Source organism: Hyla sarda, chromosome 9 (genome assembly GCF_029499605.1).
Source record: "Hyla sarda isolate aHylSar1 chromosome 9, aHylSar1.hap1, whole genome shotgun sequence".
In the NCBI taxonomy this organism is placed as follows: domain Eukaryota; kingdom Metazoa; phylum Chordata; class Amphibia; order Anura; family Hylidae; genus Hyla; species Hyla sarda.
The window spans coordinates 171316109-171337317 of record NC_079197.1 but is presented as its reverse complement, the minus strand read 5'-3'; the positions used below and the strand labels follow the sequence as shown (position 1 = coordinate 171337317).

General features: G+C 46.4%; 1 protein-coding gene across 7 annotated transcripts in view; it reads left to right on the top strand.

The window, feature by feature from the left end:
* The first annotated feature begins 693 nt into the window (after positions 1-693).
* The window catches only part of COL11A2 (collagen type XI alpha 2 chain), a 161876-nt gene continuing 141360 nt past the window's right edge, over positions 694-21209 (top strand). For 4 of the 7 annotated variants that reach the window (XM_056539315.1, XM_056539317.1, XM_056539316.1 and 1 more), the window contains exon 1: positions 19055-19278. In XM_056539315.1, the coding sequence (XP_056395290.1) occupies positions 19176-19278 (103 nt within the window). In that variant the 5' untranslated portion in view covers positions 19055-19175. Of the gene's footprint in view, positions 737-3726; positions 3850-16633; positions 16720-19054; positions 19279-21209 lie in introns of those variants that run through there. The other 3 variants (XM_056539319.1, XM_056539322.1, XM_056539321.1) reach the window with 3 other exon arrangements.

Sequence of the window (21209 nt, the reverse complement as noted above, 5' to 3'; positions counted from 1 at the left end):
GATTTGTAAATTATTTCTATTAATCCTTCCAGTACTTATTAGCTGCTGAATACTACAGAGGAAATTCTTTTCTTTTTGGAACACAGAGCTTTCTGCTGACATCATGACCACAGTGCTCTCTGCTGACACTTCTGTCCATTATAGGAACTGTCCAGAGCAGCATAGGTTTTCTATGGGGATTTTCTTCTACTCTGGACAGTTCTTAAAATGGACAGAGGTGTCAGCAGAGAGCACTGTGCTCGTGATGTCAGCAGAGAGCTCTGTGTTCCAAAAAGACAAGAATTTACTCTGTAGTATTCAGTAGCTAATAAGTCCCGGAAGGATTAAGATTTTTTAATAGAAGTAATTTACAAATCTGTTTAACTTTCGGCCACCAGTTGATTTTAAATAAAATAAAAGTTTTCCACCGGAGTACCCCTTTAAGTACTTACTATATTCAAGCTTCATACAATTGTAACAAACCCTCAGCTCCTTATATTGTATAAATGACCAACCTTTGGGGGAGATTGATCAAAACCTGTGCAGAGGAGACGTTGCTGAGTTGCCCATAGCAACCAATCAGATCGCTGCTTTCATTTTTTGAAAAGGCCTCTGCAAAATGAAAGTAGCGATCTGATTGGTTGCTATGGGCAACTCAGCAACGTCTCCTCTGGACAGGTTTTGATAAATCTCCCCCCATTTATAAGAATGCATGTTTCTATTCACTGACAGCTAGCAGAGATCTTGACATGACGATGTAATGTAACAGCTTTAGTTTTAGTTGCGTAAAGCCTGAAATTGTACATTGTGACAGCGGGAAATGTGTAGAATGATCCTTATGAGGGGGAGAAGCAGAATGAAGCCAGACGGCAACTGCGGAGACCAATAAAGCAGCAGGAAATGTGTAAATCCTGTTACTGCCAAAGCTGCTCTCCAGCTGTTGGAGAACTACAACTCCCAGCATGTCCTGACAAGAGCTTCTCCTTCCATCTCTCTCCTCTCTGCAGGAGACGGCCTCTAGAGCAGTGGTCTCCAACCTGCAGACCTCCAGATGTTGCAGAACTACAACTCCCAGCATGCCCGGACAGCCAACGGCTGTCCGGGCATGCTGGGAGTTGTAGTTTTGCAATATCTGGAGGTCCGCAGGTTGAAGACCGCTGCTCTGTAGACTAAAGCAGTGTTTCCCATCCAGGGTACCTCCAGCTGTCTGACCACAGAGGAAGTTGTGTAGTTCTTTTCCAGTCTGACCACAGTGCTCTCTGCTGCCACCTCTGTCCATATCAGGAACTGTCCAGAGTAGGAGCAAATCCCCATAGCAAACCGCTCCTGCTATGGACAGTTCCTGACATGGACAGAGGTGGCAGCAGAGAGCACTGTGGTCAGGCTGGAAAGAACTACACAACTTCCTCTGTAGTATACAGCAGCTGATAAGTACTAAAAGGGTTAAATAGAAGTAATTTACAAATCGGTTTAATGTTCTGGCACCAGTTGATTTAAAAAAATATATTTTTTTTCACCGGAGTACCCCTTTAAGGTACTGTATATGTTTTTTTAATCCTTTTTCAGGACATAAAACGTATACATTAAAGGGGTACTCTGGTGGAAAACATTTTAGTTTTTAAAATCAACTGGCGCCAGAAAGTTAAACAGATTTGTAAATGACTTCTATTAAAAAATCTTTACCCTTCCAGTACTTTTTAGCAGCTGTATGCTACAGAGGAAATTCTTTTCTTTTTGAATTTCTTTTTTGTCTTGTCCACAGTGCTCTCTGCTGACACCTCTGTCCGTGTCAGGAACTGTCCAGAGCAGGAGAAAATCCCCATAACAAACCTATGCGGCTCTGGACAGTTCCTGACACGGGACAGAGGTGTTAGCAGAGAGCACTGTGGACAAGACAAAAAAGAAATTAAAAAAGAAAAGAATTTCCTCTGTAGCATACAGCTGCTAAAAAGTACTGGAAGGGTAAAGATTTTTTAATAGAAGCCATTTACAAATCTGTTTAACTTTCTGGCACCAGTTCATTAAAAATAAATAAATAAATGTTTTCCACCGGAGTACCCCTTTAATCATAGACACAGACGCAGCCTAATAGGCGGTGTGCAACAAAAAGTGTATCAGGATGCGCCAAATTTCTCACACAGCCAGAGTCGCGGTGATAAGTCTGGTGCTCCCATAAACTGTCTAGTCCAAGTTTACACTAAACATTAGATGATTTCAGTACATCCGCCCTTGCGCATCACATGGGGCCCAGGAATCCTCGCACCGTCTTAGGTCAGCGCTGATGCATCCAGCAGAAGGAAATACTCGGGGCTGAGATTCCGACAGAAGAAGCCATTTTTATTTTTTAGCCTCCTGCGCTTGTTTCTTAAAGGAGTACTCCAGCGCAAAATAACTTATCCCCTATCCAAAGTATAGGGGATAAGTTATAGATCGCGGGGGGTCCGAGCGCTGGGGCCCCCGGGGATCTCCTGGACGGGGCCGCGGTAGTCTGCCGGAAGTGAAGTTTCGTCCCCAGCAGAAAGCCGCGGCAGACACTCCTCCTCCATGTATCTCTATGGGATTCATGGAAGGGGCGTGTCGGCCGCCGCGTCATGCGGGGACGGAACGCCCCCTTTCCTGTATATTGCCGCGGCCCCATACCGAAGATCGCGGGGGGCCCCAGCGCTCGGACCCCCCGCGATCTATAACTTATCCCCTATCCTTCGGATAGGGGATAAGTTATTTTGCACTATAGATGTCCTTTAAAGGGGTACTCCACTGGAAAACATTTTCTTTTAAATCAAATGGTGCCAGAAAGTTAAACAGATTAGTAAATTACTTCAATAAAAAAAAAATCCCAATCCTTCCAGTACTTATCAGCTGCTGTATACCACAGAGGAAGTTCTTTTCTTTTTGAATTTCCTTTCTGCCTGACCACAGTGCTCTCTGCTGACACCTCTGTCCATGTGAAGATCTAAGCTAGAATGTAAGCCTGTTTTTACCTGAGGAAGAGGCATGTGTAAGCCTCGAAACGCGTTGTGATTTGGCTTTAATAAAGAAGATTACTATTTAAACCAACATCTGAGTGGATTGCGCTATCATTCCGTTTTTTTTCCTGCATCTCTTTCCATGTCAGGATCTGTCCAGGGTAAGAGAGGTTTGCTATGGGGATTTGCTCCTACTCTGGACTGAGGTGTCAGCAGAGAGCACTTGTGGTTAGGCAGAAAGGAAATTCAAAAAGAAAAGAACTTCCTCTGTAGTATACAGCAGCTGATAAGTAGTGTAAGGATTGGGATTTTTTAATAGAAGTAATTTACAAATCTGTTTAACTGTCTGGCACCAGTTGATTTAAAAGAAAATGTTTTCCAGTGGAGTACCCCTTTAAGCCTTTGAGTCATGTTTGTTATTGGCGTCCTGGTATAAGACACTGTGGCTTTGTTAATGCAGTTGTGTCCAGTGCGTCATAGGCTACGGCAGCAAACATAAACAGCGCTGTCTGACCAGGGTGATACGCAGGAGAAGATAAGACAAGCCATTCTCTTGTCATTTTCGTCCAGTGTTTCCCAACCAGGGTGCCTCCAGCTGTTGCGAAACTACAACTCCCAGCATGCCCGGACAGCCTGCGGCTGTCCGGGCATGATGGGAGTTGCAGTTTCGCAACAGCTGGAGGCACCCTGGTTGGGAAACTCTGAGATTAGTATTCACCATGCAATACATTACTAACATGTGAGCAACAACTTACAACAGTTTCCTTTATTTCTCTATAAGCTTTAATTCACTCTTTATAAATCTATCAACCACGATGAAGCAGGGTTGTAAAGCTGAGAAAATAAGGCGAAAATCATCCTCAACAAATTCCTGCCATGAAACACACTAAATAACATATATCTGGTACGTCCCAACGTGTTTCCCCCTTGTTTCAGAGTTCATCAGGGGACTCTTCATTTCAGAATCCCTCCAACATCTCAGTGTATCGCTATGCTATCATCTCAGGATCTCAGAGAGTTGGTCCAATCTTGGACTTGGCTATTAAGCTTGTCTAAATGCAATATGGTACAATACCATGCAGCCGTTACTTAAAATTGACATTAGCTAATGCTGATTTTTTTGGGGTCCCCTGATGAAACCCATATATTGTGACCAATCAAAAATGTAATATTTTACCTAGAAACAATATTCTTTGTGATAGTCTCTGATGAGATCTATGATAATCTTCCGTATCTTCGTCTGTGATACCATTGCCCTGCAGCAGTAGCAGGAACACTCTTCGTGACAGCCATGTTGGTGCCCGGGAGTCCAGCCCGTGTGACATGGGTGGTGTTGTGGTGTTGTAGTTGAGCAAAACAGCGGTCACTGGCATCGTGGACTATAAAAGGCCTTGCTTTGGGCTCCATTGTGAAGCTGTGAGTCAGCAACTTTGTGGCAGTGCTGGAGAAGCAGAGCAAAGATGCATACGGCTCTGCTTAACCTGCACAGTGCCAGACAGATAGGGAGGTGACTGTGACTTGGACTGCTAGAATTTTGGGACTGAGATAGCTAAGAGTTTGTGACAGGCAGATGCTTAGAACAGGTTAGGTCGACTTTGGTGCAGACAGGACTGGTGACAATCTGGCATATACCTAGGAGGTATGCCTGACATTAGCAGTACCTAGGCTTCCTACTTAAGTCTCCTCAGGGGATAACAGAGTTGATGAGCAAGACCCACTTTTACCAGGGCTAGACTGAACTAACTTGACTTGGGTCCACCTTTTTTTCCAAGCTAAGAAGTAGTGTTGGGACAGGCTCTTGCATTCATTGGCTAGGAGTCCTACGTAAATGGACCCTCTGCACACTGTAGAACTCAGTGTATGCAGACAAATACAAGTGCAATACAGAATATACAATTATTTCGGCCTGAAATTCAAAAGTTACATCCAGAGAACGTTTTAAGCACTCAGCCACCAAACTATTCTACTGGGTAGTGGCAGGAACAGCTGGGCAGGGCCACGAGCACAAGACGCGACGATGATGTTTCATCTCAGTGTGTGGTACTACCACAACTCCTAGGCTGCATGCCTGCTGTCTTTGGGTTATGTATAACTAAAGACCCTTTTACATGGGGTGATTATCTATTCGTTGGCTTATTAAATCAGCTGTACAGGTCTAAAAATCACTTTTTGTCAGCGGCACATCCCTCTGTATAAATAGGGAAAGTGTCGCCGATAGTATTAGGGACTGTACAGCCAAATTATCAAGCAGTCACTCACTCCCAGTAACTGGGCCTGCTAAATGGCCCTTTTTTTTCAATGTCCAATCGACCTGTACATAGTCAATTAGCCCTTGTATCAAAAAGTTATCTGCAGGTGTAAAAGAACCCTTAGATCTGCCCTTCACTGTCTATATTCAACCACTTGCATTGTCCCAGTACCTCACAACCCTAAGGCAGATCTGTCATGTCACAGCCCTGATGAAGTTCTGTTACCTCACAACCCTAAGGCAGATTTGTCACGTCATAACCTTGAGACATATCTGTTACCTCACAAACCTGAGGCAGATCTGTCATGTGACAAGCTTGAGGCACAATTGTCCCATCACAACCCTGAGGCAGATCTGTCATGTCACATCCCTGAGGCAGATTTGTCACGTCACAACCCTGAGGCAGATCTGTCACGTTACAGCCCTGAGGCAGATCTGTTACCTCACAACCCTAAGGCAGATTTGTCACATCATAACCTTGAGGCAGATCTGTCATGTCACAACTTGAGGCAGATCTGTCACATCACAACCTTGAGTCAGATCTGTTAGCTCACAACCCTAAGGCAGATCTGTCACATCACAATCCTGAGGAAGATTTGTCACGTCACAACCCTGAGGCAGATTTGTCACATCACAACCCTGTGGCAGATTTTGTCACATCACAACCCTGAGGCAGATCTGTCACGTCAAAACCCTGAGGCCGATCTGACACGTCATAACCCTGAGGCAGATCTGTCCCGTCACAACCCTAAGGCAACTCTGTCACAGCAGAACCCTGAGGAAGATCTGTCATGTCACAACCTTGAGGCAGATCTGTCACATCACAACCCTGAAGCAGATCTGTCATGTCACAACCCTAAGGCAGATCTGTCATTTCATAACCCTGAGGCAGATGTGTCCCGTCACAACCCTGAGGCAGATCTGTCACATCATTACCTTGAGAGAGATCTGTTACCTCACAACCATGAGGCAGATCTGTCACATCATAACCTTGAGGGAGATCTGTTACCTCACAACCCTGAGGCAGATCTGTCACGTCATAACCTTGAGGGAGATCTGTTACCTCACAACCATGAGGCAGATCTGTCACATCACAACCCTGAGGCAGATCTGTCACGTCACATCCGAGGCAGAACTGTCACATCACAACCCTGAGGCAGATCTGTCATGTTAGAACCCTGAGACAGATCTGTCCAGTCACAACCCTGAGGCAGATCTGTCACATCATAACCTTGAGGGAGATCTGTTACCTCACATCCATGAAGCAGATCTGTGAAGTCAAAACCCTGAGGAAGATCTGTTACCTCACAACCCTAAGGAAGATCTGTCACATCACAACCCTGAGGCAGATCTGTCACATCACAATCCTGAGGCAGATCTGTCACATCACAACCCTGAGGCAGATCTGTCACATCACAACACTGAGGCAGATGTGTCACATGACAACCCAGTGGCAGATCTGTCACGTCAGAACCCTGAGGCAGATCTGTTACCTCACAACCCTGAGACAAATTTGTCATATCATATCCTTGAGGCAGATCTGTCACCTCAAAACCCTGAGGCAGATTTGTCATGTCACAATTTTGAGGCAGATCTGTCACGTCACAACCCTGAGGCAGATCTGTCATATCACATCCCTGAGGCAGATCTGTCATGTTGCATCCCTGAGGCAGATTTGTCACGTCAAAACCCTTAGGCAGATCTGTTACCTCACAACCCTAAGGTAGATCTGTCACGTCACAACCCTGAGGAAGATCTGTCACGTCACAACCCTAAAACAGATCTGTCACATCACAGCCATGAGTCAGATTTGTCACATCACAACCCTGAGGCAGATCTGTCACATCACAGTCCTGAGGCAGATCTGTCACATCACAGTCCTGAGGCAGATTTGTCACATCACAACCCTGAGGCAGATTTGTCACATCACAGTCCTGAGGCAGATTTGTCACGTCACACAACCCTGAGTCAGATTAATCACGTCACACAACCCTGAGGCAGATCTTTCACATCACAGTTCTGAGGCAGATCTGTCACTTCACAACCTTGAGGCAAATCTGTCACATCACAACCTTAAGACAAATCTGTCACGTCACAGCCCTGAGGTAGATCTGTCATGTCACAACCCTTAGGCAGATCTGTCACTTCATAACCCTGAGGCAGATCTGTCCCATCAAAAACCATAGGCAGATCTGTCACATCATGACATTGAGGCAGATCTGTCACATCACAACCCTGAGGCAGATTTGTCACGTCACATCCCTGAAGCAGAACTGTCATGTCACAACCCTGAGTCAGATCTGTCACATCATAATCCTGAGGCAGATCTGTCCCGTCACAACCCTGAGGCAGATCTGTCACATCACAACCCAGTGGTAGACCTGTCACATCACAACCTTGATTCAGATCTGTCACATCACAACCCTAAAGCAGATCTGTCATATCACAGCCCTAAAGCAGATCTGTCACATCACAGTCCTGAGGCAGATCTGCCACATCACAGTCCTCAAGCAGATTTGTCACGTCACAACTCTGAGGCTCATCTGTCACATAACAGTCCTGAGGCAGATTTGTCACGTCACAACCCTGAGTCAGATTTGTCACGTCACAACCCTGAGGCAGATCTTTCACATTACAGTTCTGAGGCAGATCTGTCATGTCAAAACCTTGAGGCAAATCTGTCACATCACAACTCTAAGGCAGACCTGTCATATCACAACCCTAAGGCAGATCTGTCACATGAAAGCCCTGAGGCAAATCAGTGAGATCAAAACCCTGAGGCAAATCTGTCACATCACAACCCTGAGGCAAATCTGTCACATCACAACCCTGAGGCAAATCTGTCACATCACAACTTTGAGGCAAATCTGTCACATCACAACCCTTAGGCAGATCTGTCATGTCACATCCCTGAGGCAGATCTGTCACATCACAACCCTAAGGCAGATCTGTCACGTCACAACCTTGCGGCAGATCTGTCACATCACAACCCTAAGGCAGATCTGTCACGTCACAACCTTGAGGCAGATCTGTCACGTCACAACCCTGAGGAAGACCTGTCACGTCACAACCCTGAGGAAGACCTGTCACGTCACAACCCTAAACCAGATCTGTCACATCATATTCCTGAGGCAGACCTGTCACATCACAGTCCTGAGGCAGATTTGTCACGTCACAGTCCTGAGGCAGATTTGTCACGTCACAACCCTGAGGCAGATCTGTCACATCACAACCCTGAGGGAGATCTGTCACCTCACAACCCTGAGGCAGATTTGTCACGTCACACAACCCTGAGTCAGATGATATGTCACGTCACAACCCTGAGGAAGATCTGTCACGTCAAAACCCAAAATCAGATCTGTCACATCACAGCTGGAGGCAGATCTGTCACATCACAGTAGTGAGGCAGACCTTGTTTTTTTTTCATGGTGGTTGCTACCTACCCATGGTCACTTGGGACAAGGGTAGCTTCAAGATGTGCTAGCTTTGCTTTGGCCTATGGGACTCCTTTCTTTTGCAGCCTTCAAGAAGATCAGTGTCACACTTTCACTGATCTTTGAGGATAAAAGTTGTCAAGAACCTCTTAGCAGTCTGTTACCTTAGTGGACCTCTGGTTGGGTTTGGACCTCTTTCACTGCCCACCAGCCGGTATAGTTTATGTCAACTCATAGACTTTTACATCTCAGGAACTAGCTCAGGACTCTCACTGACTCTTCACTGGTTAACTCTCCACCACTTGCTAGTGTTCAGAACAACATATTCCCTCAGGCCTCGTTGTAACACATGCAATTGTACTAGTTACTATTGGGTCTCCTCACTTTTTGTACATCCACTTTACATACTAAATTTATTTTTCCTGAATTGCCCCCAGGTATTGACAGGTTTTTCTCAGAGTGTAAACTCTGTTGTACTAATCGTATTTTCCTACTTTGTCTTAATAAATATACAGACAACATATATTAAAGGACACCAACAATGATATATGTTTTCATACATCCTTGGTGTGCAGGCTATTGGTTTCTGTTATCAGCCATTCCATTCTCTGCTTTTTAGCAAGATTACTGAAAAGTCGGTTGTGCACAGAAATATTTCCTACCATGACGACAACTTTATCTCAGCTATTTCCAGTGCTGAAAACTTCTAGATGTTTATACTATATTCTTTACTTGTATTTTCATTTAGCTTTAGCACCCCTTTGAAGTGGATTCCCCATCGAGGTGTCCGCCTGTGTCCAATGTGCTTTAAATATCATAAACTATCTATAGGATGGGGGTCAGACACTACTAATTTGTGTGGTTTGTATTATGACTGTTCTAGGAGGACTCTGTAATCTAGACTCCATATGTCAGAATACTTACAGTATATTATATTATGTTATTGTGGTGAGTGGAGAACCACATGTGCCGAGCCTCCAGGGTTCTACATTGTTTATTGCACTCTATCTTCATAGTGTTCCTACAACCTGGGTGACAATGACAGGGATTATGACAAGGATGGCCGATATACTGAGATCACAGGAGACCGATGCCACTGCTCTTCAACAACTGTGCCATATTGTAACAAATGACGCCCTGTCCTTGGGACTCCTGTAATTTCCTAAACTCAGAATAGCCTAAACCCCAGGCTCCCCAGGGCCGGTGTCCACACCATAATTACCGGGAGAAGAATCTACGCTTTTTCCTGCCTCCTTTTCATCTCCTGACAGATGATGATCTTCTATATCTGATCATATCCTTACTAAATGCATCCTCATGTATCTGTTATGTTCTGAGGTTTTCTGAGTATTAATCGACATATGTATCAAACCGGGAGTCCATGTGGCTGCTATAGAGAGGGTAGGGACAGTTTCAAATTAAGGAGCACATCTTCTTTTTTAATAGCAGTGATGTCACCTTGACTGTGAGACAGTGATGTCACCTTGACTGTGAGACAGTGATGTCACGTGGACTGTGAGACAGTGATGTCACCTTGACTGTGAGACAGTGATGTCACCTTGACTTTGAGACAGTGATGTCACAAGGACTGTGAGACAGTGATGTCACATGGACTGTGAGACAGTGATGTCACAAGGACTGTGAGACAGTGATGTCACAAGGACTGTGAGACAGTGTTGTCACAGGGACTGTGAGACAGTGATGTCACATGGACTGTGAGACAGTGATGTCACAAGGACTGTGAGGCAGTGATGTCACAAGGACTGTGAGACAGTGATGTCACAAGGACTGTGAGGCAGTGATGTCACAAGGACTGTGAGACAGTGATGTCACAAGGACTGTGAGGCAGTGATGTCACAAGGACTGTGAGACAGTGATGTCACATGGCCTGTGAGACAGTGATGTCACAAGGACTGTGAGGCAGTGATGTCACAAGGACTGTGAGACAGTGATGTCACATGGACTGTGAGGCAGTGATGTCACATGGATTGACAAACTGTTCCATGATGTGGAACTTTATTTTAGAAATTAAAAAAAGGTCTGATTCCGAAGTAAAAACCTTCTAGGCATAACCCACACCTGTTTTGTCAGCACATCTCCCCTTTGAATGATTCAGACCTTTACAGTTTTACGCCCATCCATCAGTCTCCCCCTGTGCCTAGCCTGAGAATCCTTCTGCAAGCTGACCACCAGGGCTTCACTCCAGCTGGTGGCCAATAAAGGGGCTTTTAACACGGGAAATTATCAACAGAATGAGCATCTGTAGGAACGCTTGTTTCCAATTATTGGCCTGAGAATAAAGGGCCATTGACAGCTAGTCACATCTTTCAGTCCAATCAATGAGATCGGTGATCATTATGGGTACATGCTCGGCCCATGTACAAGGGACAAACACTTTCAATAGCAAATGGTTGCTTCACATAACAATTGCGTAACTTCAAGATGTAAATTCAAACATATAGCCTCTTCAGGTAAATGGTGTTATCGTACACCATATGCAACGACTTCATAGGATATACCTGGGCTGTATTCGCCGAAGCCTATGTGAGCCAAACATCTAGACAAATAAAAATAAGACTTGGTGAACATACATCCATGATAAGAAGGTATTCACATTTGGAACAAGAAGGAATAGTAGAATTGCAATATGGAGAAACAAGTGTAGCGCATCATAGCGCGTCACTGCTGAGGACCCCCGTGATCTTGCACGCAGCACCCCGTTACAAACATTCCCCGGAGCGTGTTAGCTTCGGGTCTTATGACTGGCGATCACGGGGCCGGAGCATTGTGACATCACAGCCCTACCCCGTGTAACGTCACGCTCCGCCCCCTCAATCCAAGCCTGTGGGAGGGGATGTGACAGCTGTCATGCCCCCTCGCATAGGCTTGCATTGAGGGGGCGGAGCGTGACATCACAAGGGGGCGAGGCCGTGACATCACAATGCTCCGGCCCCGTGATCGCCAGTCATCAGACCCGGAGTGAACATGCTCCGAGGACTGTTTGTAACGGGGTGCTGCGTGCAAGTTCACGGGGGTCCCCAGCGGCGGGACCCCCGCAATCAGGCATCTTATCCCCTATCCTTTGGATAGGGGATAAGATGTCTTAGCACCGGAGTACCCCTTTAAGCACTGATTCTCTTTTTTCAGGAAATCCATCCATCTTGACTCCATACACACAACCTTGCAGTGATTTGCTTTTGTCTTATGTTCTGCACTGAGGACTTTCCTCCATAGCGGGTGAGCAGGCATTACTTTTGTTTCATCTTCTGTGTTTTGCCAAGGAAGCCGCTGAATTAGAATAAAGCTCATTGGCAAAAGAGAAGGATCTGATAATAAATCAGCCAATTAGAATAAATGACCTTCGCTCTCATTGGCTGCTGCCTCAATATGGCAACTAAAGCATCTCATCTCTGCTCCCTCTCCTGAAATGTCCAGAATATCTGGGGAAAAAGTGGAGCAAGATATTAATAAAACTGAATGCACCATTTCCTGTTTGTAATTTATACATTAATCCTGAATGTAGCTTTAAGGTATTGTCTACAGCAGTGCCCAGGAGTAAAGAGGGGAGTAGGAACAGGGAGAGGTCAAGTCTGTATAAATGGAGGTTTGTATACATAGAGGTCTGGTCTGGGGTCTGTATAAATGGAGGTCTGGTCTGGGGTCTGTATAAATGGAGGTCTGGTCTGGGGTCTGTATAAATGGAGGTCTGGTCTAGGGTCTGTATAAATGAAGGTCTGGTCTGGGGTCTGTATAAATGGAGGTCTGGTCTGGGGTCTGTATAAATGGAGGTCTGGTCTGGGGTCTGTATAAATGGAGGTCTTGGGTCTGTATAAATGGAGGTCTGGTATGGGGTCTGTATAAATGGAGGTCTGGTATGGGGTCTGTATAAATGGAGGTCTGGTCTGGGGTCTGTATAAATGGAGGTCTGGTCTGGGGTCTGTATAAATGGATGTCTGGTCTGGGGTTTGTATAAATGGAGGTCTGGTCTGGGGGTCTGTATAAATGAAGGTCTGGTCTGTATAAATGGAGGTCTGGGGTCTGTATAAATGGAGGTCTGGTATGGGGTCTGTATAAATGGAGGTCTGGTATGGGGTCTGTATAAATGGAGGTCTGGTATGGGGTCTGTATAAATGGAGGTCTGGTCTGGGGTCTGTATAAATGGAGGTCTGGTCTGGGGTCTGTATAAATGGATGTCTGGTCTGGGGTCTGTATAAATGGAGGTCTGGTCTGGGGTCTGTATAAATGGAGGTCTGGTCTGGGGGTCTGTATAAATGGAGGTCTGGTCTGTATAAATGGAGGTCTGGGGTCTGTATAAATGGAGGTCTGGTCTGGGGTCTGTATAAATGGAGGTCTGGGGTCTGTATAAATGGAGGTCTGGTCTGGGGTCTGTATAAATGGAGGTCTGATCTGGGGTTTGTATAAATGGAGGTCTGGTCTGGGGTCTGTATAAATTGAGGTCTGGTCTGGGGTCCGTATAAATGGAGGTCTGGTCTGGGGTCCGTATAAATGGAGGTCTGGTCTGCGGTCCGTATAAATGGAGGTCTGGTCTGGGGTCTGTATAAATGGAGGTCTGGTCTGGGGTCTGTATAAATGGAGGTCTAGTCTGGGGTCTGGTCCGTATAAATGGAGGTCTGGTCTGGGGTCTGTATAAATGGAGGTCTGGTCTGGGGTCTGTATAAATGGAAGTCTGGTCTGGGGTCGGTATAAATGGAGGTCTGGTCTGGGGTCTGTATAAATGGAGGTCTGGTCTGGGGTCTGTATAAATGGAGGTCTGGTCTGGGGTCTGTATAAATGGAGATCTGGTCTGGGGTCTGTATAAATGGAGGTCTGGTCTGGGGTCTGTATAAATGAATGTCTGGTATGGGGTCTGTATAAATGGAGGTCTAGTCTGGGGTCTGGTCTGGGGTCTGTATAAATGGAGGTCTGGTCTGGGGTCTGTATAAATGGAGGTCTGGTCTGGGGTCTGGTCTGTATAAATGGAGGTCTGGTCTGGGGTCTTTATAAATGAGGGATCTTTTTTTTAAGTCTGTATAAATGAAGAGTCTGTTCTGGGGTCTGTATTATTGGGGAGTCTTTATAAAAGGGGTTCTTATCTGGGGGTTTGTATAAAAGGCGGGGGTCTGGCCACAGCTCAGTAATGGTGTCCCATCAACTTAGTGCCCCTAAATACCACCCATTCAGTAAAAGTGTCCCCTAGTTCCCCCACTTAACAGAGGTACCCCTTTAGTGCCCCAGTTCAGTAATACTGTACCCTTAGTGCCTTCCGCCCCAGTAATAGTACCTCTTAGTGCTCCCATAAAGTAATGGTGCTCCTTTAGTGCTCCAAAAGAATAACACTGCCCATAATCAGCAATGGTAACCCCTTATTGTCCTCCACTCAGTACCCTAGTGTCCTCCATTCTGTATTGCACCCCAAACATAGGAATAGTGCCCCATTAAGTATTAAATCTAATACTCACTGAGGCCCATTCCCACGAAGAATACTCACAAAGAATACTCACCGCTCACTCACTTTAAGGCGCCAAGATGGGATCCCTGCACAAACCTATACAGCTGTTGCAAAACTACAAGTCCCAGCATGGGCATGCTTGGAATTGTAGTTTTGCAACAGCTGAAGGCACACAGTTTGGGAAACACTGTTCGAAGTTTTAAACTAAAAAGAAGAAAAAAAGCTCTAAAATTATCTTCTCCTCCGGAAGCCAAAACATAGACAAACCATGGGCACCATGTGGCAGCATTCGCAAAGAATAAATCCCAGTGTGTGTGTGAACGCTGGGGGTTGTACTCCGTGTGACGACGTGATTCCCTCTGCCCCCCCGCTCCTCCATCTCTCCCACATCCAGCAGAATGATTGTTTTGTTTCTAAATATCACGAAGCCGACCAGCACCTTGAGATATTCCGGGGACGACGGAAGGAATTTAGAATTGTAAAAAAAAAATAAAAAAATCATTGTCGCTGTGCGGTTTGCTGAAAATTTAACTCATTGTCCTCAGCGTGTGTTCTTCATATCCACTGCTAGCCCCCCCCCCCCCCCGACCTATGTTACCTAAAGGACAATCCCAGAATAGTCTAGTGTTTTGGACATGTACACTTTAAAGGGATACTCCGCCCCTAGACATCTTATCCCCTATCCAAAGCGATCTTGGCTGCGGCCACCCCCCAGATATCCGATGCACGGAGCAAACTTCGCTCTGTACCGGATGACTGGCGGTGCGGGGCGGAGGCTCGTGACGTCACGGCCATGCCCCCTCAATGCAAGTCTATGGGAGGGGGCGTGACGGCAGTCACGCCCCCTCCCATAGACTTGCATTGAGGGGGCGTGGCCGTGATGCCACAAGCAGGGCGCGGCTGTGATGTCACGAGTAACGCTCTAAATGAATGCCGGGTGCAACAAGGAGATCTCGGGGGTCACCGCAATCAGACATGTTATCCCCTATCCTTTGGACAGGGGATAATATGTCTAGGGGCTGAGTACCCGTTAAAGGCCATGTTCACACAGCAGAATACCGCACAAATTCCGTTAAGCAAAGCAATTTCGGCGGAATCCTGTGCACTCTAAAAACATAGTTCTGCCAAAATTCGAGCCTCATTGAGTTCAATGGAGTTCCGTCTGCAATTTTGCAGAATACGAAACTTCTGCTGTGGAATTGTCGCCGCGGAAATTCTGCTGTGTGAATAGGACTGCGTCAAATTCTATGAGAAGTAAATTTTGGCAGAATTCTTCCGTGGAATTCTGCACGGAAATTCCGCCATGTGAAAATGGCCTAAGGGGCGCATTCACACTATGAAATGTCTAAGCGACAACTAATTTAGTCGTAATCAGTTGGCACTAGGACCGCTCGGTCCGCTGCGCCATCTCCACTGAGATGTATATCTGTCGAAAGAATAAACATGATCATTCTTTTGGCTCAATTGTGACTTTCTGCGGCGGAACTTTTCACTGTGGAAATACCACAGTGTGCACGGTGCAGCAGAATCCCATTGAAAACTATGGATTTCTCTGCTTGGAAATTCCGTAGTATAGGTGCGACCTAATTGTTGATACATATCCCTGGGCTGTGTCTGATATTGCAGTTCTACCCTGTTTATGTGACAATAGGGACATTGGGGGAGATTTATCAAAACCTGTGCAGAGGAAAAGTTGCCCAGTTGCCCATAGCAACCAATCAGATCGCTTCTTTCATTTTTAAAAAAGGCCTCTGCAAAATGAAAGAAGCGATCTGATTGGTTGCTGTGGGCAACTGTTCAGCTTTTCCTCTGCACGGGCTTTGAGAAATCTCCCCCATTGCTTTGAATCTAAATCTTAAAGGGGTACTCCACCCCTAGACATCTTATCCCCTATCCAAAGGATAGGGGATAAGAATCTGATCGCGGGACGCTGGCTGGGGACCCCGGCTGCGGCATCCCAGACATCTGGTGCACGGAGCGAACTTCGCTCCATGCCGGATGACTTGCGATGCAGGGCGGAGGCTTGTGACTTCACGGTCACGCCCCGCTCGTGAGGTCACGGCCATGCCCCCTCAATGCAAGTCTAGACTCGCATTGAGGGGGCGTGGCCGTGATGTCACGAGCGGGGTGCACCCGTGACATCACGAGCCTCCGGCACAGCACCCAACGCTCTAAACAAACGTTGGGTGCAGCAGGGAGATCGCGGGGGTTCCAAGACATCTTATCCCTTATCCTTTGTGTGGTGGCCCAGTATAGGAGTTGCACCCCTGTACCCTTGTTGTCCTGTCTGGCCGACTCTATTACAGTGTCCCCTGAGTCCTCCATTAAGCTGTGTGTTATAAAGGGTTAACAAGTGCCTTATGTTATCTAATGTAATGTATATATGACGTTATGTACCTTTAAATGTTGTTACTAAGTGTTGTAAACAAGGAAGGTACCAGTGATCAGGTGACTTATAGGGTGGCCTATAGGACCCCTCCAGAGTCTCCCCCATATAAACCCTGGGAGGAGCTGACTAGGGAGTTCTAGTTTCAGTTCTATGCAAGTCCTGAGAGAGTGTCTGGTGTCCTGAAGAGACCCAAGGCCGGCCATGCAGCCCCGCTTCTACCAACCAAGTGCCCCACAGGTGAAAGTGAAAACCTGGTAAGCTACATACGGGGTGAAGTCTGTCTAGTCAGTCCTAGTCAAGTCAGTCAAGATCAGTCTGTATAAAGTCCCAGCAAGGCCTAAAGTCTCTGAAGTCACTGGTCACCTCCTTGGGCCTAACTGAGCTGTAAAGACTATTCCATCTGTCTACCTCAGTAAAGCTGCCGTTGTTCCGTAACTTGGCATCGGAGTCATTATTTGCCCCCATGCCTAGCCCAGGATCCAGCGGCCATACCTTCGGGTGGTGTAGAGGTAAAACCATGCTCTGGCATCACGAACACAAGGGGTTAATGCCATCTGCCCTTAGGGTAATAACATCTGCCCTCATCACACCCTCACCCCATTTGGATAGGGGATAAGATGTCTAGGGGCGGAGTACCCCTTTAAGGAGGTTATTGCTTAGAGCAGTGGTCCCCAACTAGTCTGCCTCCAGCTGTTGCCTTCGGCTGTCCGGGCATGCTGGGAGTTGTAGTTTTGCAGCAGCTGAATCACACTGATTGAGAAACACTGCTTTAGGCTTTGCTCACACAGGTAATTGACTTTCCAGGCGGACTTTTGCGCAGACAGAGCGCGCTGACAGAACATTTCGGTGCTAGGATCACTGGTAAATGCGTTGCCTCCATAGACAGCAATGCATTTCTGAGTAGATTCCGCAGAAAGAATTAACATGTCAATTCTTTCTGTAGAGGCTGGAATCGGAATTTCCACGGCAGATGTTTCTGCTGCAGAAAGAAATTCCGCCGTCTGAATCCCATAGAAAACAATAGGAGTCTGCTGTAACCTAATTTCAAAGCGTAATTTTTCCGCCGGATTCCGCTCGAAAATTCTCACACGTGAACGTAGCCATAGGGAATGCATGAAGCGGTGACCACTGCTGCACCATTCATTTGGGAGACAATTGATTTCCCTTCTTATGATAAGTGTTGATCCCAGCGGTCGGACCTCCACCAATCAACCAACTTATTCTGGGGACAGGTGAAAACATTTTATTTTGGGATAAATTCTATAAAGGGGTTATCCAGGAACAAAAAACAGAGCTAATGTCTTCCAAAAACAGCACCACCATTTCTGCGGAGAGCCGGGGTGCCAGGCAGGAGATCGCAGGGGGTTCAACAAGTCGGACCCCCCCCCCCCCGCCGTCTGAAACTTTTTTTTTGTACCGGATAACTAATTTAATGGAACTGAGTTGCAATACCGTACATAACCTTAAGACAGGGGTGGCACTGTTTTCGGAAGAAATCAGCTCTGTTTTTCTAATTCTGAATTAAAGGGGTACTCCACTGCCCCAGTGCCCAGAACAATTGGTTCCAAATGCTCTGTACGGGAGTCGTGATGTCACGACCCCACCCCTCGTGATGTCACGCTATGCCCCCTCATTGCAAGTCTATGCCAAGCCTGTCACGCCAAGCCCCCTCAATGCAAATCTATGGGAGCCGCCACGCCCCTCCGGGCGTGGCGGCTCCCATAGATTTGCATTGAGGGGGCTTGGCGTGATGTCATGATGCCAGCACCCGGAACAAAATGTTCCGGACGCTGGGGCAGTGGAGTACCCCTTTAAAGTAAGTGAAAAACGAATCTGTCTATAGAAGGAGGTGAACAATAATGGGAAAATAATAAAGAGGATTAAAAAAAAAACCAAAAAAAAAAAACCGATAGAATTTCTTTATTCATCGTGTATTATTTTTGTCCTCCTCTAAGGGTCGTACCCACCACTATAAATACTTAAAAATAATCCGTCGTAGTATTCCGGAGGTGCACACCCCGACGACATGTGCTGCCCACGCCTACGTCCGGGGATCTGGCGTCCGTGTGCGAAATGGTGAATTGTGAGCTCGAGGGCGAGCGACAAAATAAAACCTCCTAATGGATGACAAATATTAGTTTGTGAGTCGCCCGATAAATGGGGATTATCTGTTTTCTGTAGAATGTAAAGTCGTCGCTGTGTCCACAGGAGGGACGGTGAGGAATTTCACACACTCCCGTGCCACCGGCGGAGAGGTGGGTGACAGATGGGGTGGGATACAGGAGGGGGCACCGGCCACTGGCCATGTGGGATACTTAGGAAGATGGCAGCCGGGAGGAGGAGGTAGTGACTGCGAGGGGATGGGGGTAGAGAAGGGAGGAATAGTAGAAATGAATGATAAAGGTAAAGGGAGAAGGTGAGAGCGGAGGTAAATACGGGGGAAAGTGGGTGAGAGTGGGTGTGTTTAATGAAAGGAGCTCACATAGGGTCTCACCTCAGACACCCCCCTCTCCTCCTCCCTCCCCGCACTGGGCAGCCCTCCTCTCCCCTCCCCGGGCTGTCTGCACATGGTGTAAGTAGAGAGTTTTCAGCAGTAGCTGCAGCTGGTCCTCTGCTCTCCTGTCCTGTCCTGTCCTGCTCCCTTGCACCTCGCTCCTGCTGATCCTGCGGCCCTCCTCCTCTTCCCCTCCCTTCCCTGTACCTGGGCACCATGCCCCGGCCTCAGCCCAGGAGATGCAGGGTCCCCGGGGTGCCCCCTCTCTGCAGCCTGGCGCTGCTTCTCTTCTGGCAGCTGGTGAGGACCCAGGCAGCAGGTAAGGACTGGCATTCATCATGCCATTTTGGGGGGGCAAACTGTACCGGGGAGGGGAGAATTATCATCACTAATTCTGGGGTGCGGAAGAAATTTGGGAACAACAGTGCCTGCTATATTTGTAAATTGCATTGGATAGTATAGACAACGAGGACCACTCCGAAGGCAATCGGTCCATTGAATCGGTGGCATAGGTGCCCGTTATAATCAGGAGAATGTCTTAATATGGGACCAGAAAGGGCTCTAAGGTAATTTGGAAGCGGGAGCCGCTGCTGTCAAAGTCATCAATAGTGACTCAGAGCTCCTGACTGGCACAGATTCCCAGACAGACAGACAGGGAGGTGTCAGAATGCGCACGAAATGTTACTGAGCAAATATGAAATGTCAGCCGAAAAATGGAGGCCGAGCAGGTGGAAAATATGTAATATCAGGTGCAGCCAAAGCCTCCGTACATTGTAGATACAGACCTCTATATTGTACATAGGCAAAGAAGCCCCTAAGTATAATGACCAACCCGTCCTCCGAGCTGTCACCTCCAGTTCATGAAAGGAGACGAAAAAGTTGAGAATTTTTAGATTCCCCGTAACCCTTATCCCCCCTGCATGAATAATACTAGAGGTCAATGAAGGCTAAATCTGGGGAGAACTCCCATCCTAAATGAAGACCTCTAATGTGGTGCAGGTCAGCGGCGGTCCACCGGGTATATTTAGGGTGTTAGCTGGATTATAGGACGAGCATGAACCACCTGCTGCGGCTCCATACACATTCCTTCTGGTTTTGGTTTTGGGATAAAAAAAGAAAATCTGTTATTCTGCCAGTTCTTGCACAATGTGTATTTATCTGCTACCGGACTGTAGTTGTATATTGCGGGGTCGAATGTTTTATGGCAATTTGTGTGTCTTAAGATTTCCAGTGAAAATGCATTGGTATGTTAAATATTACAATCGTTTTAGTCATGATGATGAGTATGATATGCGGTTCTTGTTCTAATCCAAGTTTTATATGAAGTTTGCAATGTATATGTATATATATATATATATATATATATATATATATATATCTAATCCAGTTTTTTTTTATAGAGTTTGCAATGTATAGATATTTATCTAATCCAGGTTTTCGCATTGAGTGTGTAAAGGTATATATACATAATGTCCACATTCTTCATCCCGTCCGTCCTGACATCTGTGTGCTGAATGTGTGGTGACCTTGTGTTCTGGTTGCAGTATACTATGAGGACGCCCCCCTGACATAGCAGGGCATTGTGCTCTATGTGTTTGTGTATGGATGCCTCCAGTGGATGTATAGATATGTGAATGGCCGTGTTTGTACAGAGTGGGGTGTGTGGTGTGCAGGGGATGCAGGCACACAGGGAGCCCAGGTAGAGGTTCCACTTTGGGATGTGAGGTATGTCTTGGAGCGCAGCCTTCATACCACCCTCGGTGACACTCATATCTCAAAGCAAGTGGTGCATGCAAGAGGCGGCTCTGCTAGATTCATCATTGTGCTGGTATTTGCAGCATATGGTCCTAAAAAAGGAGGGGGGGGGTCGCCGTCACTGTTCCCATAAAACCGGGTGATAGCTCTGAGGGTGGTGGGCGTGGGCATGAAGCAGGTAAACCCCCCACCTGGACCATGCCTGAATCTAGCTCCAAAAAAGGTGAACAATCCCAGAATCCTCCCTAATGAGAACGCCAATTATTTTGAGACCTTTAAAAACTTTTTGAAACTTCTGTTTGCAACCTTTTTTTTTTTTTTACTTTTTGAAATAAAAAAAACTTTTTGAAACAGTTTGAAACTTTTTAGTAACTTTTTCAAAACTTTTTTTTAACTTATGGAAAATTATTTTTGTTACTTTTTTTGAAACTTTTTAAAACCTTTTTAAAACGGTTTGAAAGGTCTTTTTGTTACTTTTTTTTTGAAACTTTTTGA